The sequence below is a fragment of the Perna viridis genome, chromosome 14, assembly GCF_037379345.1.
Source record: "Perna viridis isolate PV_CMFRI_1.1 ecotype Kerala chromosome 14, ASM3737934v1, whole genome shotgun sequence".
NCBI classification, from domain to species: Eukaryota; Metazoa; Mollusca; class Bivalvia; order Mytilida; family Mytilidae; genus Perna; species Perna viridis.
Window position 1 is genome coordinate 7676056 of NC_142458.1, and position 19896 is coordinate 7695951.

Here is a 19896-nt window from a genome sequence, read left to right on the forward strand (position 1 = left end):
ACTGTAAGAGAATTTTCTATATGAGGTTCCTTGCTTATCTACTTCCTGTATACGATATGACTTAATTTAATTTTGTTTGTTTGTTGGGGTTTAACGTCCGAGCAGCAATATAGAAATGGTCGAGTGGGGTGTTCTTAAAATGGCAAGGCATGCAACATCTTGTTTTCAGTCAGTACATTAAAATTTCTGTTACTTTTGCACGTACTTACCATCTGTAAAACAGAGACGTAACATTCAAATCTTGATTGGTATGGCAAGATTGATGCGTTGCCAGGGGGTTCTGAGGGCAGTTGTGAAATACCCTATTTTTTTTAAATACTTTACATGAATACAGCATGCCTAACCAACACAAATTTTTAGTACAGTGCTGGCTGTACCTACTATACCAAGCTATGCCTCCTGTAAAATTTCGCGTAATTGAATTGATTGAACCGGACAAATTTGACTATTCTGCAAGTTTCACTGTAGTTGATGGTTGTTTAGTGGGTTGTTAGGAAGTTTATTCCTTGATGAGTCAGTATTACTCAAAAAGTTTGTATTGGGAAACCACTACCATGTATAAACAAATTAATTGTTCTCATCAAACACATCGGGGTAAAAATACGGGAAATGTTATCAAAATTTTTGGTTCTGTTTACATTTTTAGCTGTTGCTATGTATGATAACATGCATATACGTAAGATGTGGCCTAGAATATTTGGATCGTAAATTGATAAGGCCAAAAAAACAAATGTTTGTTTCCTGCAACCCTCAACAGTTAAATCTAGATTGTTTCACCATTTAATAACTCTATGTTAAACGTACTTGAAAAATTAAACAATTTCCCTACCTACCCATTTTTTTTCTTCCTGTTAGCAAAAAGTAAACCTTTTCGTTTTTGGCCTAATTGTCCCATATTGAACAAAAGACAATGCAAAAAATCATCAACAGCAAATTTTATTATCATTACCACGTTTTAAGTACCAGTCCACATGAAATTCAGACACTGCCAATGGTAAAGTTATTCATGGTGTAGAAATATCCAGTAGGCAAACAATGCTATGCTACATTTTCATATAATGATAATTATTTCTATATTCAGATCTGCTTATTTGAGAAAATTATACATTTATCTCCCACTAAAACCAACCAAATAAAACCAAATCAAGAACAATAACTCTTGCAAAGTGCCAATTTCATATACAATCTATATAATTTTATATCTCAAAAGGGCAAAAACCAAATGAAAAACTAAGACTGGTCATGTGATCAGTTACTGTTTCTGTACAGGAAATAAACCTGAATTCGGTGGATTTTTGACATGCATGAATCACCTCCTGTCTGATTTTTAGAAAGACTGATACTTAGAGAATTATGGGGAAAAAGATCAAAAGAACATATACCAAGTATAAAGATAAAACATAATAAGATGAAACCATAGAGATAAAACAAGACGAAACCTATGGAAAATCTTGTAAGAGAAATCCTTTTCCTGCGAAGGAGTAATCAAGGGAACAAAGGTTCTAACGGAAATCAAAAGAATGTAGTCCAGGGACTAAGATTAGACATGGAAAACAGACAAACACAACAAAGAACATAAAATAACCAAAATAACACATACAGGAAACAAAAGAAATGAGCAACTCGGACTCCTCTAAAAACGGTTGCTCATGGAATGTTGAGGGTAACATAAGAGGAATGGAAAACAATGAGTACAGTATATGTACTTTACTAGTACATGTACATGTATACATGCAGGTTTTTAAATTGATTAAATGTACATACCTACGTTTAAATAAATATGCATTGTTGATAGTTAATAATATTGATGATTTGGACATTGCTTACTCTAAGGATTTTCATTTTTTTGCGTATGAAATTTAAGCCTAAAGGGAAATACTGGACTTGTTGGAATTGGGACAGTTTGATCCAAATAGTGGACTTGAGATCTAGAATTCTAATTATATCAGTACCATTCATAGAATGGTTGTTATATTGTAAGGCTGTCCAAATTTCATTGCAGTTATCTTGACTCATAATTGAATGGATTGCTTTTAAATTTGGTATGCAGCTTTACATAGACGGGGCATTGAGTTTTAAGCAATTTTGGTTGATCTCTGATAGAATCTTATATATACCTAGAAGTACCAACATCGGCAACTTCATTTCAGGTAAACTTTAAGCAACATGGTTGATTTTGTTATCTGTCATACTAGAGTAGAATTACACTAGAATATTCATCTATGTGTAGGTGAGTCGGGAAAGGGTGAAGAGAGAGATAGGAGAAAGGAGACAAGGGGTAGCTAGGAGAATGATGAAGAGAGAGATGGGAGAAAGGAGACAAGGGGAGAATGAAGTCAGTTTGTTTTAGTTATCTCTCCATAATAGTGCATTTTATATAATCTTGATCTCCTAAAACAAACAATTAAAAACAGCATCAAAATTGTTGTTTTTGTGCTTTATTGCAATCCAAATACATGTATGCAATAAAATTTTAAGCCTGTATTCTTTACCATCAATCATCAATTGCCTGGTTGTTATAAACAGCATAAATAGCAGTACTTCATTCCTTTCTTTGTAGGTTAATGGTTATTCCATGATTTCCTTCCCTACTAATTTTCTTGCCTTAAAAGAAATTTGCCCATCAATAAATACATGTAGTATATTTGAGTACCAGTCCATATGAAATTCAGACATTGCCTATGGTAAGGTGATTCATGGTGTAGAAAAACCCACGGATCAGACAATGCTTTTTTGGTCTACATACATGTATAATACTATATTTTTTATGTGACAATAGTCCTTCTGTATTTAGATCTGTACTTTTGAGAAAACTACACTTTAACTTCCCGCTATAATCAACTAAATCAAACCAAATCAAGAACAATAACTCTTGCAAAGTGCTAATTTCATGTACAATGTACATAAATTTTATCTCAAAAGCGCAACCCCCATATGAAAAACTAAGACTGGTTATGTGATCTTTAACAGTTTCTGAACAAGAAATAAAACTGAATTCCATGGCATATTGACATGCACAAATCGCCTGATTTTTATAAAGACTGGTATTCAATTCCTTTCTTTCTAAGGTAATGGACATTTCATGATTTCCTTCCCTGGGTAGGTTTAGTATCTAAGCTCTAATTTATGAGTCATGATTCTTTTTGATCTACAGAAACGGACTTGTTGTCTTTGTCTGTTGAAGGCTTTTCAGGCGTAGATGTATGGTGACAAAGAATGTTGCTATGGAAACATGTACATGTACATTTCAATGCTTAAGAAGTTTAATAATCTCTGATAAATGTCTAGTGAAATTCACTATTATGTCATGAATGTATTTATTGTACATTGCATTTGCAGATCACAGGGATTTTTTTTTTGGGGGGGGGTGCGGGAGGGGGGTGTAGTAACAGAGTTAAAACATGTTTAAGCTGGCTTTTTTTATAAATGGAAATTTTGTTAGTTTATTGACAGAATGAGCACTTGCTATTATGGAAACCATCTTATTTTTAATTTCTGGATCCACCCCTTGCTTTGGGTTCCAATATGGTGCTCATTTTCAAAATGTATATAGGAACCACCTACCTGTGTGTCTCTTCATCTGTCCACATTTCTTGGAAGCCCAACTCCATATAGACTACTACTTTAGGTAATTAGTTACACACACTGTAGTTTTTATGCACAGGCAAATATTTTTCACATAAAATTCATGTTAATCGAGCTTCACATGAAATTAACATGATTTTCATGTGAAATTCACAAAACACAAATTTCATGTGAATTTCACATGAAGGCTCCATTCACCCGAATTTCACGTGAAATCTGTTACTTAGTTTATTTGCTCAATTCAGGTGAAAATCATGTGAAATAATTATGCCTATGTAATGGTAATTATGAATCCAACCTATGGGTTTTACTTCTAAAAACCTTGTAACAAGAACCCCACCTAAACCTCTCAAAAGATTTTGACGATATTTTATAGGAAGGTTTGGCATCATATTTAGATTTGGATAAGGAAATATACCGGCAGTTACTGTTGGAAGACTCAAAGGGAAGCTAGATTATTGAACTTATGGATTATACATTTAATTGCAATTGAATTGGGGGTATTGTCTTTGTGAGCTTACTAGTTTAACTTACCTAGTCTTTGTATACTTATTGTGTATTTATGCACTGACAAATATTTGATGCTAATGCAGATTCTGAAAATAATCAGTCTGGTTTGAACTTTCTTGATATTTATAGGGATAATCAGTGTTCTAGGATTCCACTTTCCCATCACCCGGGGCAAGTGCAATTTTGATGTGGGATTATTATGTGCCCACTTTCCCTTTGGTGAGTAGAAAGCTTGATTTTTTTTAAAGGATTTGTTAAATTTGGAAAGTGGCCTTCAAGTGTGGGAAAGTTAACCTGCATTTAGAGTTTTCCAGTGGAAACCTTAAATTTTGAAAAATCCTTGATCACTGGATAATGAAGATATTTTATGTGCTGCCAAATAAATGTATGGTGAAGCAGGTTTATTGGCATGTAATCAGTTTTGTATATTTTAATTTGGCTGAGTAACTTTTGTTTTTATCTCCTATTAATGAAAAACTTTGTATACTCCCACTTGCCAAGTGGGGATTATATAGTGATAGTTATAATTGCTGAAAGAAAACAGTGGTTCAAATTACCACTGGTCTGAGGTCTTGGACCCTCAATATCTGAAGAAGGACCATTGAAAATTCATTTTCCTAGGTGCTGGACCTTCCATATTTTGACTCCTGTTGACCTTTCACTTTTTGAAGTAAAATTGAACCCCAGAGAAATGTTGAATTTTCAGTAACTGTTTTCCCTTAGCCATGCCCAGGAAAGTATGAATTTTAAAAATCTTAAAAACACTGTGGTAGTATCACATTTTAAGTTTCCATAGAATATGTACAATCAGAACAACTCCACCCTTCTCATTACATATGAGAAAAACCTCTGATGCACTAGGCAGAAGAATCTAAATGGAATCATATGATCTGAATATTAAATTATAGCTATACTGGTTTTAATTTTTCCGCATTACTGGTACTTTTTCCTAAGCTCCTCTCTTTGCACCAAAATTCTTTTTAGAGTTAGTCGTTATTATTTCATGTGTTATCAGACTAAAATTCTAAGGGCCACTTGGTGGATGGAACTACTTTGGCCCACGGCAAATTATTCAACAAGAAACTCTATTTTCTCCATCCGAGATTATTTTTTTGTGATACAGAAATGTTCCAGTAGTTTCCATTGGCAATACTTATTGACATTATATTTGTTGTCATGGTTACAAGATTTTCTTACATTACAGGTTACCATGGAGTAGCTAGTGACATGATGTGTTGCCATGGCAAAGAGTAATGCTCTGTATGACGATTATTGGAAGGAGTTTCTCGACATCGAAAACAATCAAGATGAAGATGTAGAGGATGATCTACAGACCAAAACACCAGATGGTAGGCTTTAATTTAATCTTAGCCACCTGAGGGTAGGGGCTCAAATTAGTAGTTGTCTGAGGTTGAGGACCCATAATTTCCTACCTAGAACCTTAGAAATTTCATTTACCTGGGTCCTGGACCCTCAAATCTTTTATGGAGGTAGACCTAGAGTAAGGGACATAACTCTTGAAGTTAGGGATATGTTTGTATCATATTCAATTTCACCAAAGCCTTTCAAGCTTTTATTTGAAACAGAATGAAATCAATCCAAGTTACTTTGATGCTTACAGGAGATTGATAGAGAGAGCCTGAATACAAACGTTCCAATGATTTGTAAGAGTTGAGTCCCTTACCTTAGTTCTACTTTCTTAACTGACACTTAACTGTGTACTTTCTCGCAAATGACTAATGGATTTAAAACTGAAGCTCCAGGACCTTTCATTTAAAATACCTGCCACATGATACCCCCTCCAATTAGTTGCATGTCATTGGGTCTGTTACCAACGGTTACCAAATCATAACTTGAGAATGGATCAGTGAATGTATTGGGAACTTTGTAGAGATGTTTAGTTCTATAAAATATAAAACTGAACATTTTCCATCACACTTTTTTGCCTTTATGTGGCAGGGTATCACTTAATGTTCCATTATTTCTCTAATTTTTAAAGTTGATTGGAACCCCAGCATAAGTGGATCCATGATTTCAGGTTAAGGAATGGCTTAAAGAGAAAAAAATTCAAGTAAAGTTAGCCATTGTTGAAAAAGTAGGAATATACTAGCATGGGAGCATGTGCATCTTCAAGAATAGTTAATTATCATTCTTTAACTGCCTTGGTGGTTTCATGGTAGGATGCTTACATGTCAATTGCGGTAGAATGGGTGCGATCCCTCTGCCATGTATCAACCAATGAATTCAAAATTGGTAGTCACTACTTCTCTGCCAAGCACTCAGTATATAAGAGAGTGATAACTGGTCAGTATAGAGGTAGAAAAGTGCATGAGAATTAGGGGATATGCATACCAGCTGGCTATTGTCTCTGTGAGTTGGCACATTAAAATCAAGATCAGCTTCTCAGCCCTTTGAAGTAAGTCAGATGATCTTTAAAATGTATTAAGTGCCAGTCCTTGTAAGAATCAGGCAGTAGGTGAAACATGGTATGAAAAAACTCCATCATTTTGACAGTGTAATTTGACTATTTGCACCATCAGAATCTAGGAAAACAAACAAGATTTTCCATATCAAGCAGCACCATTGGGTTAAAATTCAAAGAAAGGCACTGAAAATGAACATTTCAAGGACAGATAACTCTGTAAAAAAAACCTCCCTTTTTTAAGATTGTATTGAACATTTTTTGCTCAAAGCCAGTGATGCAGAGATCAAATAATGGTCTTTTCAAATAGAGAAAGTATCCATGAGTGAAATTACATTGTCAGATCTGTGGGCTTTGACATGCATGTTTCTGATTTTTCCTATTTTGCCTGATTCCTACAAATACTTACACTTAAATATGTGGCATATGTCGTAATAGCATTTTCAATAATCATTACAGAAGGTGAAGCAGAAGCAGCCTGGCTGAAGGAGGCAGGCTATGGATTTATTGTCAATGCTTTACATGGTAAGATATCTTAGTAGTACACGTAATATTAGAAAACATAATTTGATGAACCATGCCAAGAGTAATCAAGGGAACCCAGACTCTGGTGGAAGTCTAAAGAATGCAATCCAGATGTATAACAAATAGAGTAATCAAAACAATTAAGGTTATAGCGGTAATCAAAAGAATGTAATCCAGGGACAAAGACCGGATATGGAAAACAGACAAACACAACGAAGAACAAAATAACACTTTGCAAAGAAATAAAAGTAAATCAGCAACTCGGACTCCACTAGAAACTGGGAGCATGGACCAGGTGCACTGGTAGGGTACAAACTAGGTAAAAGTCATGTGAAATAATTTTGCCTGTGTATTCTGTTCCACTTTCCCATTGTCAAGAAGCAAACTTGAATTTGGTAAATGATTTGTTAAGTTTTCATTTTAGATATTGATAGAATTTTATTTAGAAATTTCCTGTAGAATCCTGAAATTATCTTTCTGAATAACTGAAAGATGCTTTGTTTCAGGGATTTAAGAAACTTTTGGGTACTAGTATTATGTAAGTCTTCATGGATGAAAGCTCCTTCTCCCTTTCCACTGTATCCTTGTTTTTCATGGTGTAGAAATTAAATTTTAAGACTGAAAAAGATAGGTGTTGGGAAATCATCTTTAAGGGAAAGAGATGGTATTATCAAAAAAGAGGAGATGAACAAATCTATTTGCTTAAGGAGGTAGACCTAGGGTAAGGGACATAACTCTTTAAATCAGTGATGTGTTTGTATCATATTCAATTTTACCAAAGCTTTTCAAGCTTTCCTTTGAAACAGAATGAAATCGGTCCAAGTTACTTTAATGCTTACATGAGATTGATGTAAAATGGTAAATACAAATGTTCCAATATTTGTAAGAGTTGTGTCCCTTACCCTAGGTCTACCTCCTTAATTTCAATATGAAATCTTGCCAATGATGACATATTAAAAATAGATTAAATATTGTAGATGGTAAAGATTTATCTGATGAAGATATTGAAGCCCTTACAGTGTCCTTGACCTCTCATCAGGCAGCAGTAGTCAAGAGACGGGTTGATACACTTAATGCCACAATCAGAAAGAAACAGAGAAGCAACAAAACGGATGTGCGGGATATCTTCAGGTCAAATTCACTGGTAAATATCAGTAATTATTTGCTAGCATTAAGTGAAAGATAATAATCTAAAAATCTGAAATTACAAAATGCGTGGCCCCAGCGCCACAAAACTTGAAAAATTACTTAAGTCTGAGAAAATTCTTAACTGTTTGTTATGTCGTCGATTTCAAAGACGTTAATTAGAGTCACCATGAAAGTCAAAAATATTCTTAGACGTAAGTATTTTTCAAGTTTAGTTGTGGTGGGGCCTGATATAAAGGGACTTAAAAAAGTGTCCTGTTAATACAGGTTTATACCAGTTTAGACAGGTTTTCCTGTATTTCACTCTGTGTTGCAAGTTCTTACGTTGGCACAGTTGCTATGTACATCTCCTTTTTAACATTGCAGACATTGTATTTTAAATTGGTTACCATGTGTCACAATATGATTAATGTCTGAATAGTAAGTCTGCCAAATTTGCTTCAAAAAGTGAATGACAAAATTGTGTGAACCTGCAGCACTAACACAAACTTTTATTTTCTGGTGCTTATTCCATTTTATATGTATACCTACTCAATTGACTTGGGGCTATATACTGTAAACTGGGGATTTTCACGGCAGTATTTTTTTCACTATTTTCTTGGAAATCCCAAAATGCAAAAATCAAACTGTCGCAGAATATTTTGATCAAGGGACATTGTACAATTTGGGGTATAATTACTAATTAGAAGCTGTGCAAAAACATATTGATCGCTGAAACCCCCCAAAAAAGATGGCATGAAAATTTCCGGTTTACAGTATTGCAATCCTTTTGTCTGTCCAAACTATCCATTACCTTTTTCTGTAATAGGCCTGTTAGCTTCTATTGGAGGGAATGTTTTGAAATTTGGTATGCAGGAGAACTTGTACAGTGTGTCTCTATCCTTTCCAGGTTCCTCACTTATCTACTTCCTGTTTGCTGTAAATGGTGGTATTCTTAGTATGATGTAGCACATCTTAATACACTTAACTTACTACCTGTACAGAGAAAACTGTAGTCAGAATTGACTGGCAAATAATGAGGATAATATTATTTAATATGGACTCTTACTTTTGTCATAATAATTTTTAACTCTAGGCTGGTTCCCCTCAACCAGGATATGATGAAGTTGACAACCAGTCTCGTGGTGTTGGTAAAGGTCATGAAAGAATCAGTTTTTCAAAAGGCAAGGGAGGTTACTCCATGTCTGGAAGGAAAACTGAAAATGTTGCTGATAAAATGGCCTCTGGTGGGTAGTGATTATTAAGTGGTAAAAGGTCATGATAGGACGAGTAGTTAGTTTTTATATATCGAAAGCCATAATAGAATCATCTTTTCCCAAGGTTAATAGAGGTTACTCATTGTCTAGGATGAGAATTGAAAACATGGCTTCAGGGGTGTTGAGTTTATAAATATGTAAAAGTCGTGATGAAATTAGACCTGAGAATGTCAGTAAGGTGTATTTGTTATAAAATGAACTTTTCTATAGGCAAGGGAGTACTCAAAGTCAAAGAGAAGAAATGAGAATTGAACATTCAAAAGGAAAGGGATCAGATATAGTGAAATGCAACAAATGCACCATCGTATAACCCTATAAAAATAGTAAATTCAAGTCTGAATTATCTATGGTAGGACATGAAGATGATCGGAGAAAAGGCTTGCCTTAAATATGAGCAGATGGTTCATAGATGTTGTAGAACAAGAGATAGGGCTTTAAATAGAGATTCTCCTTCAGTTATGAGGGTATTACAAGATTTCTTCACTCTCAATAGTTAAATCTAAAATTTAACTATCGAGAGTGGAGAAATCTTGTAATCCCCAAGAGAATTGGGAGAGAATCTGTTTCTCCCATGAAATCTGTAGAAAACTCAGAAATGTAAAATGGCCAGGGAAACTGTCGCAGAAAAGTGGTTAAAAAGACACGTCCATTTTTAATCAACAGCTTAGAAAGCTGGGAGAAAGGCAGTTATTGACCTGAAAAATTATCATCATGTGTTGAAAGTGCTAATTGTGAATTTGGAGACTTTCAAAATCTAAAACAACTGTTGAGAAAACATAAGGACTTTGGTCATTTTAAAATCTATAACAACTGTCGAGAAAACATAAGGATTTCAGTCATTAATATGTCTTCGTGGTGTTATTTGATTTTTTACTTTATTTGGTCATCATTCTTTTACTGTGGATTATATTATTTTTGTTGTCAAGGCCTTTCTGAATTTACTGAAATATGTGTTTGTGCTTGCTAAGACCTTTTGATTTCTGTAAGTATTAAGTATTTTTGTTATAAAGGTTATACGATGGTGCATTTTATCTGCTCCTTTTCCTATTCTGAAAGTTTTATGTTATTACAGCAAAGTTGATATTGTTGGGCCATAATCATAGTCTATTGTAACCTAAACGTAACGTTCTGATTCATATTATCAGCTGAACACAGCCAAATATGTCACATAATTATATGTTGCTCAATAATCATATTATAAACATTATATGAAAAGCATATGATTATCATATGATTATCATATGTAAGTATTGGCTTGGTAACTTATGATTATCATGTTTCCAAAATCATATGGTAATCATATGTAAACTGAAACGTAGGTTAGTCATATTATGCTTGATCCATATGATAAGCATATGTAAACAAAGGTTAGTCATATTATGCTTGATTCATGTGATAAGCATATGTGAAATAGGTTAGTCGTGGCATGCTTGATTCAAATGATATTCATATGTTATGCTTACATATGTTATGCTCCATATGATTCTCATGTGTGGCATTTTTGACTGTGTACAACTTCTACACAAGCAACAAGCCAATATACTTTGTTATCAGTGTTGTTTTTGTTTAACCATTTCATTAGGTGTTGAGGTGCTTAGCATGCAGCCCAGAGGTACATTCAGACAGACCAGTTTTACCAAGACAAGTTTGAGTCATCCAATGCCCAGTATATCTGATGAGGATATTACTCTGGAAAATAAACCTCCAGAACCACCTCAAGAAAGAAAAGAAAAGGTATATTTTAATTAACAGGTAGAAATATACCTTCAAAGACAAAGAATTCAATGAATGACTCAAAGTGAATTTTATCAACTTTTCCCCATTTGCAGTTTTGTGCTGCCAATACCAAAAATAATGAACCATAATTGAGGCTGAAGGTTTAGCACAATATAAATCTTGGTTTAAAGTACCATTTCCATTTGAAATGTCTGTAGCAAGGTAGGACCATTGTGGTTGTTCCCAACTTTGCAGTTTTTGCTTTGATATTGCCATTTATTATATTGCTAGCCAACAGGACCTTTTAATCAACAGATTCTACACGTTCTTTTATAAATTTAATGGTCATGAGAAAGACACCAAATGATTCAACTGAAACAGACAAAATTCTGCTATTTTTTTGCCCAATGTGTTGGAAAAAAGGTGAAATCTACATGTCTAACTGGAATTACTTTTTTGCATCACTTATCGATTGCTTTAAGTAACAGTCTTTATAAAAATCAGACAGGAGTTGATTCATGCATTCCAAAAAAACGACCGAATTCAGTTTAATTTCTTGTTCAGAAACTGTTATAGACCACATAATATGTCTTAGTTTTTCATTTAGGGGTTAAACTTTTGAGAAAAAAAATTATATAGATTGTACATAAAATAAGCACTTTTCAAGAGTTATTGTTCTTGATTTGGTTTGATTTGGTTGTTTTTAGCAGGAGGTTTTAAGTGTGATTTTCTCAAAAGAAGAGATCTGTATACAGAAAGAATGATTGTCACATAAGAATATAGCACATGTAGACCACAAAGCATCATCTGATCCATGGGTATTTCTACACCATGAAACACCTTACCTTTGGACAGTGCCTGAATTTTATTTAGTTTGATACTTAATATTTCTGACATCCTGTAGAATCATCATCATACAAAAAGCCTCCAGGTCATGGGTTCTATCTTCAGCAGAGTTATACCAAAGAGTTTAAGGAGGTAGACCTATGATAAGGGACAAAACTCTTAAAAATCATTGGAACATTTGTATTCAGCATTTTTCATCAATCTTATGTGAGCATCTAATTGACTTTGATCATTTTATTCTGCTTCAAATGAAAGCTTGAGAGGCTTTGGTTAAATTGAATATAATAAAAACATATCACTGATTTCAAGAGTTATGTTCTTAACCCTAGGTCCACCTCCTTAAATTGGTGGTAACTGCTTCTCCCACAAGAAAAACTTTTTCTCAGTAAGACAAATATTTCACAAAAGTCAATTTAGTGTCAATATGTATTTTTGAGAAGATCATACAGTAATTTTGTGCTTAAATCAGACTAATCAAGAATGATAACTCTTGCAAAGTGCCAATCTCATATACAGTTTATGAATGTTTGTCTCAAATGTGCAACAGTCAAATAGCAAACTAAGACTGGTTATGTGGTCTGTCTCTGTAACTATTTCTGAATGAGAAATTAAAGTGAATTCAAAGTTTGTTTTTTTTTTTTTTTTAATGCATGAATCACCACCTGCCTGAGTTTTATTAAAGATTGTACATAAATAACTTTGGTGAAAAGTTCTTCTGCTTTTTCACTGTTTTCAGATTTTTTGTTGCAAGAGTTTTGGAACTTTTAATGTAAAATGGTTGGGGAATAAGAGTATCATATTCTTTGATATTTTAGGTTGTGATAAAGGAAAGGAAAGAACTGAGAGACAACCTTCCTGTAAGTTGTCATGGTAACATACGTTGTAGATTGGTTGGAATAAAGGGAAGAATATTGTAAACATATTGAGTTTTGTTTATACCTATTTTCATTCATAAGTGCTGAAAATAGTACCCATGAAACTGTTTTAACAACATGAAGCAGTAATTTTTTGTGGCTGCAAAAATTGGTTACTGCTAATATGTTCATAACAGAAACAGAATAATAGTATAATTAATTGGAATAACCTAATGTTATCACGAGTGTTTAAGAACCCCAGGATTTAACAAGTGTGTGCACGAGTTAAATCCTTAAGCGTTCTTGGCATGAGTGATCATATTTTGGTTATTCATGATAACCAATTAATTATCCTATTTATTATATAGATTTTCTTCATAATTTATCAATATATTCAACATGAATTTTAAATTCTGTGATGGCGGATTGATATCAAAGTTATGACGTTTTGACAAGAGAAAGTCCGAGAGTGAAATTACCAAATTTATTTCACAGTGTGAATTATCAAAATTTATTACACTGGGAATATTCAATAAAACACTGCTATCTATATAGTAAATGGTGATTGTTCCATTGTTTTGTATAGATGCTGGCAATTTTCATTGAATTCTTCATTAATGGTGCAATATAATATACATTTTGACCAACTACATTTTGTAATCGCTTCTTCATAGCATTGTCACTTCAAATAGGGGCTTCTTGTGAAAAATTCCAGTTAAGGAGGTAGACCTGCAGTAAGGGACACAACTTTTAAAAAATCATTGGAATGTTTGTATTCAGCATTTTACATCAATCTCATGTAAGCATCAAAGTAACTTGGATTGGTTCCATTCCGTTTCAAATGAAAGCTTGACAGGCTTTGGTGGAATTGAATATGATGCAAACATATCACTGTTTTCAAGTGTTTTGTCCCTTACCCTATGTCTACCTCCTTAAACTCCATACCTGGTGACTAAAACAGGTAGATGGACAGCATCACTTTTTTATTTTACTTCAGATGGAACAAAATGTTTAGGGTCAATGGTATGAAATAATGCCTGAACATGATTTAGTGTTAATGTTTTCCAATGAATTAATATATTGAGAGAGTATGTAATTTATAAAAAGAAATAAAACATTCCGTTAAGTAGTTTATAAAACAAAGATAAAGTATTCTGAATATAATTTATAAAACAAGGGAAGCATTCAGTCCGTACTTCGATTTATAAAACATTGTCAACCATTCCATAATGTATTTTATAAAACAAAAGTAAAACAAATCGTAATGTTATTTATAAAACAAATGTATAGCATACGATAAAGTATGTTGCAATTTTACCTGTGTAAATGACCTTTTTTTGTATTTCCAGGATTTTGAGCTGCAGCCTGACCTTCTAGGCAATACACATTTACAAGATCTGAGTCCTCAAGATCTTGAACATTTACGAGCTTTGACATTAATAGAACTAACAGCATTGTTTGACAACAATAATATACTGTGGTCACGGCGGAAGTCGAAGAAAAAGTTTAGAGGTATATTATCTATTTTAATGTTATGTGTTTCAAAGGTTTTTAAATCACAGCTGTGGTTAAGTGGTCATAGATATTTTTCCAATGTCATAAACATACAACATTCTTATTTCCATTGCCATTGATAAGTTTTAGGCAATTTTACCAATGTTACTGTTGAATTTTGCTCCACTAAAAAATTTCATGCAACACATCAGCTGTTTCCTTTCATAAACATGATTAAACTTGTCCTATTAAAATCAAAATAATTAGTTCAGAATCTATTTAATCATTGGCTGATCTTTCTGGCAATCATTTATATCATTATTTTACTCAGCACTATTGCTTGGGGTAAAATAAGGGGCTAAAATAGCCAATCGATGGTAAAACAATTATAGAATGCACTCTCTTAAGGAGGTAGACCTAGGGAAAGGGACATAACTCTTGAAATCAGTGATATGTTTGTATCACATTCAATTTCACCAAAGCCTGTCAAGCTTTCATTTGAAACAGAATGAAATCAATCAGGTTACTTTGATGCTTACATGAGATTGATGTAAATTGCTGAATACAAGAGTTCCAATGATTTGTAAGAGTTATGTCCCTAATAAGTGCTTGATTTGAGATTTATAGAGCCTGTAGTCAAATACTTAGACATAAGCATTTTGCTTGTTTCAATATGCAGTTTGCTGGTGCTCTTCCTATTTGAAACTGTAAACACCAATAGAATTTGGCCAAATACATGTAGTACAAAAATTGTAATTATTAGTTATATTAATTAACTGTATTTACAGAACATGGTCTGTTTGGTGTCCCTCTAGAAGTATTGTTGGAAGACGATAAACAGATTCAGTCATCAACCAAAGTCCCACTTGTGTTCTTAGATGTAGGTAGAAATTTTTTTTTTGGGCGGTGGTGGGGTAGTGACTTAATTGAAAATCAATGATTTAGGGTTGTTGCTTGGATAAGGTCTCCATTATGTTACTGGTTTCCCTCCAACATTTAGTGAATTGCTTGGGTTGGATTGATTTTCACAGAAATAGGTCAAGAGGGTCATTTCCTGAGTAAAGAGACTGGACTTTTTTTAAAAGTGCAGATATAGGCTGTTGTCCTGTATTGTGAGCTTCTTGTCAAGGTTTTTTATTTATGTCTCCCTAGATTTTGTACATCTATCTCAGTTACATTTATATATGTGGTAAAGAAAGTTTTGTGAATGAAAATATCTCCTCTCAGTGGTCCCTTTTGTCTTCACTGCTTGAAAGCACAACTCTTATTGATAGTGAGATTCTATAAGTACGGTCCAACTTCATTCTCTCAAACTCGGATGGCCCGAACACATCTCAAAGTATCAACTTTTCTCCTATATAATCAATAGAAATAAACTTGGATTTCTCGGACACTCAAACTGACTAGTCTGTCCATTCAGTGATAAATCTTAGCAAAAACCCTCAATAACTCAAACTCGTCAGCCATTTTGTCAGCTTGGGTAATAAAAGGTTATATTAACCCTTACATTAATCAAAGTGTCCTTTTAGTTAGAGGTAATATTTTGGTCATCACTAATTAAGTAATTTTAATCTAACATAATACTGATTGAAATTGGAGAATGATCCTAAGTCTGCATTATGAAAGCATCAAAGAAAATTAGATGAAAACAAATTATTGACCAAGAAACTTGAACTCTAAAAGTTTTTTGAAAGCAAACACAGCACTTTTAATATTCACAAATTAACATAACCTTCCGAAAGCCAATGAAAAAAATTCAAGAACTAAAAATTGCATAGGATGTAAGCAGTATCTGACGATAAAAATCAAACTCTGACCTGAGATGAAAACAATACGGAAATACACAACCTTTAATTTCTCTAACTACCGATAATTCTAACACATTTCAATGGTCCCATTGAGTGCGAGATACTTAGGTGTGACTGTAACTTTATTGGAAAGTATCTGGAATGCTTGCAAAGGGAGATTACCCAAGTTTGTCTTCACAAAAATACCATAGCACAAATCATTTTTTAAACACTAATACCAGATAATAATATGTGCCTCTTTTTGTTTTGCAGATTATAAGCTTTTTAGAAAAGCACTGTGTAGATATTGAAGGAATTTTACGTGTACCTGGTTCTACTTCTAGAGTTAAGGTAACATTAGATATTGATTCTCAACCAGGTTGTTCTTATGCAAATGGTGATTCAGCATGGATAATATTTTTGTAATATTTTCTCAGCAACTTTGAATCACAGCAACTAGATCTCTCTTTTTCCTTTTTTTTTTTTTTTTTTTTAAATTTTTAGATGCTAAATACTTGGTAGGCAACTTCAGTATGGGGTCCCATATCGTGGGATGCGATTTCAGGTCAGTCGCACTTCTACATCCTGTTTACTTCAACCCATTCATTTCTGTCTTCGACACATTTTTACAGTATCATAAACTACTGAAACCCAAATGAAAACCTAAAAATGTAAAAAATGTAAAAATGATACAAAAAAACTACACAGAAGGAAAAAGGAGCACTGGTTTCTGCCATGAAATCTGGAAAAAAATCATTTCAAAATGGCAAATGGAAAACTTCTTGTTGAAATATAATAGCCAGTGAGTAATTAAAAAAATTGTTGAAATCTTAATGACTGGCTTGGAATGGTGAAATTAAAAGTAAATAGAATTACAGAATAACAATAGTTTGGAAGTTGAGGTAGAAAGTATCAGAAAGGAACTTTTAATATAAGATAAATCGGTTACTGCTTTAGCAAATCAATCTGATCGAAGTCAGATCGGTGGTGTAGCTATAGCAAATCAATCCGATCGAAGTCAGATCGAGGGTGTAGCTATAGCAAATCAATCCGATCGAAGTCAGATCGGTGGTGTTGCTGTAGCAAATCAATCCGATCAAAGTCAGATCGAGGGTGTAGCTATAGCAAATCAATCCGATCGAAGTCAGATCAGTGGGGTTTTGACATGCATGTTTCAGATTTTTCTCATTTTGCCTGATTCTTACAAAAACTTACACTTTAAAATGTTTCTATGTTTCCAAATGTCTTTCAGAAAATAAACCATAAATAAATTACTGATGTCTTTGAACATTTTAAAAATAAGACAAATTTGGCAATGAACAATAGTACATAATTATGTAGATATTTTAATCTGAGCTGTCTGATAGGCTGGACAAATCATTATAAAATGGTATTTATTTTCTTTACATTGCATATTACAAAAATTACATATTTGTTCATCTCTTGGTTGGTTTTCACAACGATCAATGTCAGCATTTAGCAGGGGCGGATCCAGGATTTGAGTTTAGGGGGGGCATTAAGTGAATTAAATGCAAGGCATTTAAAGCAAGGCAAAACATATTATGGGGCGAAACTTGGGGTGAAATTTTTTTTTCTTACTGATTTAGGGGGGGGTGTACACCCGGTACACCAGTCCTTGGATCTGCGCCTGATGAGTACTATGATGTATGTTTTTCAGTTACTACGGCAAGAATTAGAAGAGAAGTTTTACCAGGGCACCTTTTCCTGGGTTGATGTGATGCCAAATGATGCAGCAGCTTTGTTAAAACAGTTTTTAAGAGAGTTACCTTTTCCTTTATTGACTTCACAGTATATTGAGGCCTTTGCTCAAGTGGAGAGTAAGTGATTTTATGCCTTTTTATTAGGCCAAAAAAATAAATGTATGTTTCTTGTTAATCATATCCAGTTAATACAGTAAAAAGTGTATCATTTCTAAGAATTTAAGAATCAATTTTCATTTGTTATTATTTGAATAAACAAGTTTTTCTTTAATTTCTTCCAATAAGGCCAAAATAGAAAACATCGTAAATTCTCATCCTCTGCCGACCCAAATTTTTCACCTTCCCTGAAGAATTTTTATTCTAATTTTTTGCCCAATTTAAGTCAATTTCTTTCAAATTGAAAGCATTTTTCTTTTAAATTGTTTGAAAAAATTGAAATTTGCCCGTCCACTCCTAATTTTGAAAAATATTTGATGAGAATCTAGGATTTTTTTTGTTATGGCCTATTAAACTAATATTTAGTACAACTCATTTTAATTGATTTCTGCTAATGTGTGTTTTAGTGCTTTTAACTTGTCCAAGATAAAAGTAAGAGTATAGAAAACTAACATTTGAATGTAAGGACGCACTTGATTGAGATAGCTCCTTTGGTTGTGCATCATAGTTCAGTTGCAGATAGAATTCTTGTTTTAGAAAGCAAATAGTGTGATAGTGCGTGCATGCACCTGGTGTTAGAGTAGAAACAATTCTAGTCAACGAAATCACAACATTATTTTTATACCACCTTCCCCATCCATAGAGAGGAGGGTATACTTTTTTACCTGTGTTAGTCATTCAATAAACACATTCTTTTTGTAAAAAAATTCTCAGCTTCTCATAATCGCAGGCTATGGATATTTTAAACAAATCTTGATATGGGTATACTGAATTGTGGAAGGCATTTTCGTGTTTGTGTATTTTCTATCATGATGTCATTACTCACCACTGATTTTACACTTTCCAGTCTTTGTAAAATGGATTGTTGGTGGCAAAAAACTTGAAAAATTAGTCTTAGAATATTTTAAACTTCTAAAATTCCATACCCAAATGCAGTTACTTGGGATTTTAGTTTAAAATATTCTCAGACTTTTCAAGTTTTGTGGCTAAGAGGGCTTGATTTTTTTTTAAAAAAGTTTACATGTAAGACACATTTCAACTGTTTAAGCCCATCATAAAAATCATATGTTCAGGATTCAACTATTTTGATTCACAATAAACATGTGCAGTAAAACTTGTCTTTACCCATTTGACTTTAAAATATGTTTGGTTTAGACAGTGTTTGGTTTTGACAGATGTTTGGTTTAAGACAGATGTTTAGTTTAGACAGGTCATTGGTTTAGATTGGTGTTTGGTTTTGACAGATGTTTGGTTTAAGACATGTGTTTGGTTTAGACAGGTGTTTGGTTTAGATAGGTGTTAGATTTAGACAGATGTTTAGTTTACCAAAGTTCAGGATACATTTAGTTTTGTCTGGTTAAGACAGATTTTTTAATATTTCATTGTTTGGTTTAGACAGGGTTTTATTTAGACAGGTTTTCAAATTTATTCAGGGTTTGGTTTAGACAGGTTTTCAATTTTTTTTCAGAATTTGGTTAAGAGAGGGTTTCAAAATTTTTCATGGTTTGGTTTAGACAGATTTTTGAATTTTTCAGGGTTGGTTTAGGCAGGTTTTTCTGTCTTTGTAAATCATGTGGTAAAAGGAAGAAGTAATTTTTCACTTAATTAAAAAACAATGTTTCCACATGTTTTATGCTAGCAAATATTGGTTTTGAAGATGTTTCCATTTGTTTGGACCATAACAACCACATTTTAATGTTGCAATATTGTTTTTTTAGGGGGGAGTGGGGCTGCAATATAGGGATGTCCTATGCTTATAAAATGGTGAAATTTGGTCTGGGCGGGGAAAATACTTTTGTAACATTTTTCTCATCAATTATAAATCACAGCCACTAGATATTTGGTGCACAACTTTAGTATGGGGTCCCATTTTGTGGG

General features: G+C 33.4%; 1 protein-coding gene across 3 annotated transcripts in view; it reads left to right on the forward strand.

Annotated features, from left to right (window-relative positions):
* LOC148597991 (rho GTPase-activating protein 18-like) overlaps nucleotides 1-19896 on the forward strand; it is a 48415-nt gene that overhangs the window by 12051 nt on the left and 16468 nt on the right. For 2 of the 3 annotated variants that reach the window (XM_088560723.1, XM_088560724.1), the window contains exons 2-11: nucleotides 5300-5444; nucleotides 6977-7042; nucleotides 8020-8186; nucleotides 9264-9414; nucleotides 11027-11178; nucleotides 12822-12863; nucleotides 14210-14372; nucleotides 15143-15234; nucleotides 16415-16492; nucleotides 17820-17979. In XM_088560723.1, coding sequence (XP_088416849.1) covers nucleotides 5336-5444; nucleotides 6977-7042; nucleotides 8020-8186; nucleotides 9264-9414; nucleotides 11027-11178; nucleotides 12822-12863; nucleotides 14210-14372; nucleotides 15143-15234; nucleotides 16415-16492; nucleotides 17820-17979 — 1180 coding nt within the window. In that variant the 5' untranslated portion in view covers nucleotides 5300-5335. Of the gene's footprint in view, nucleotides 1-4246; nucleotides 4315-5299; nucleotides 5445-6976; nucleotides 7043-8019; nucleotides 8187-9263; nucleotides 9415-11026; nucleotides 11179-12821; nucleotides 12864-14209; nucleotides 14373-15142; nucleotides 15235-16414; nucleotides 16493-17819; nucleotides 17980-19896 lie in introns of those variants that run through there. The other variant, XM_088560725.1, reaches the window with a different exon arrangement.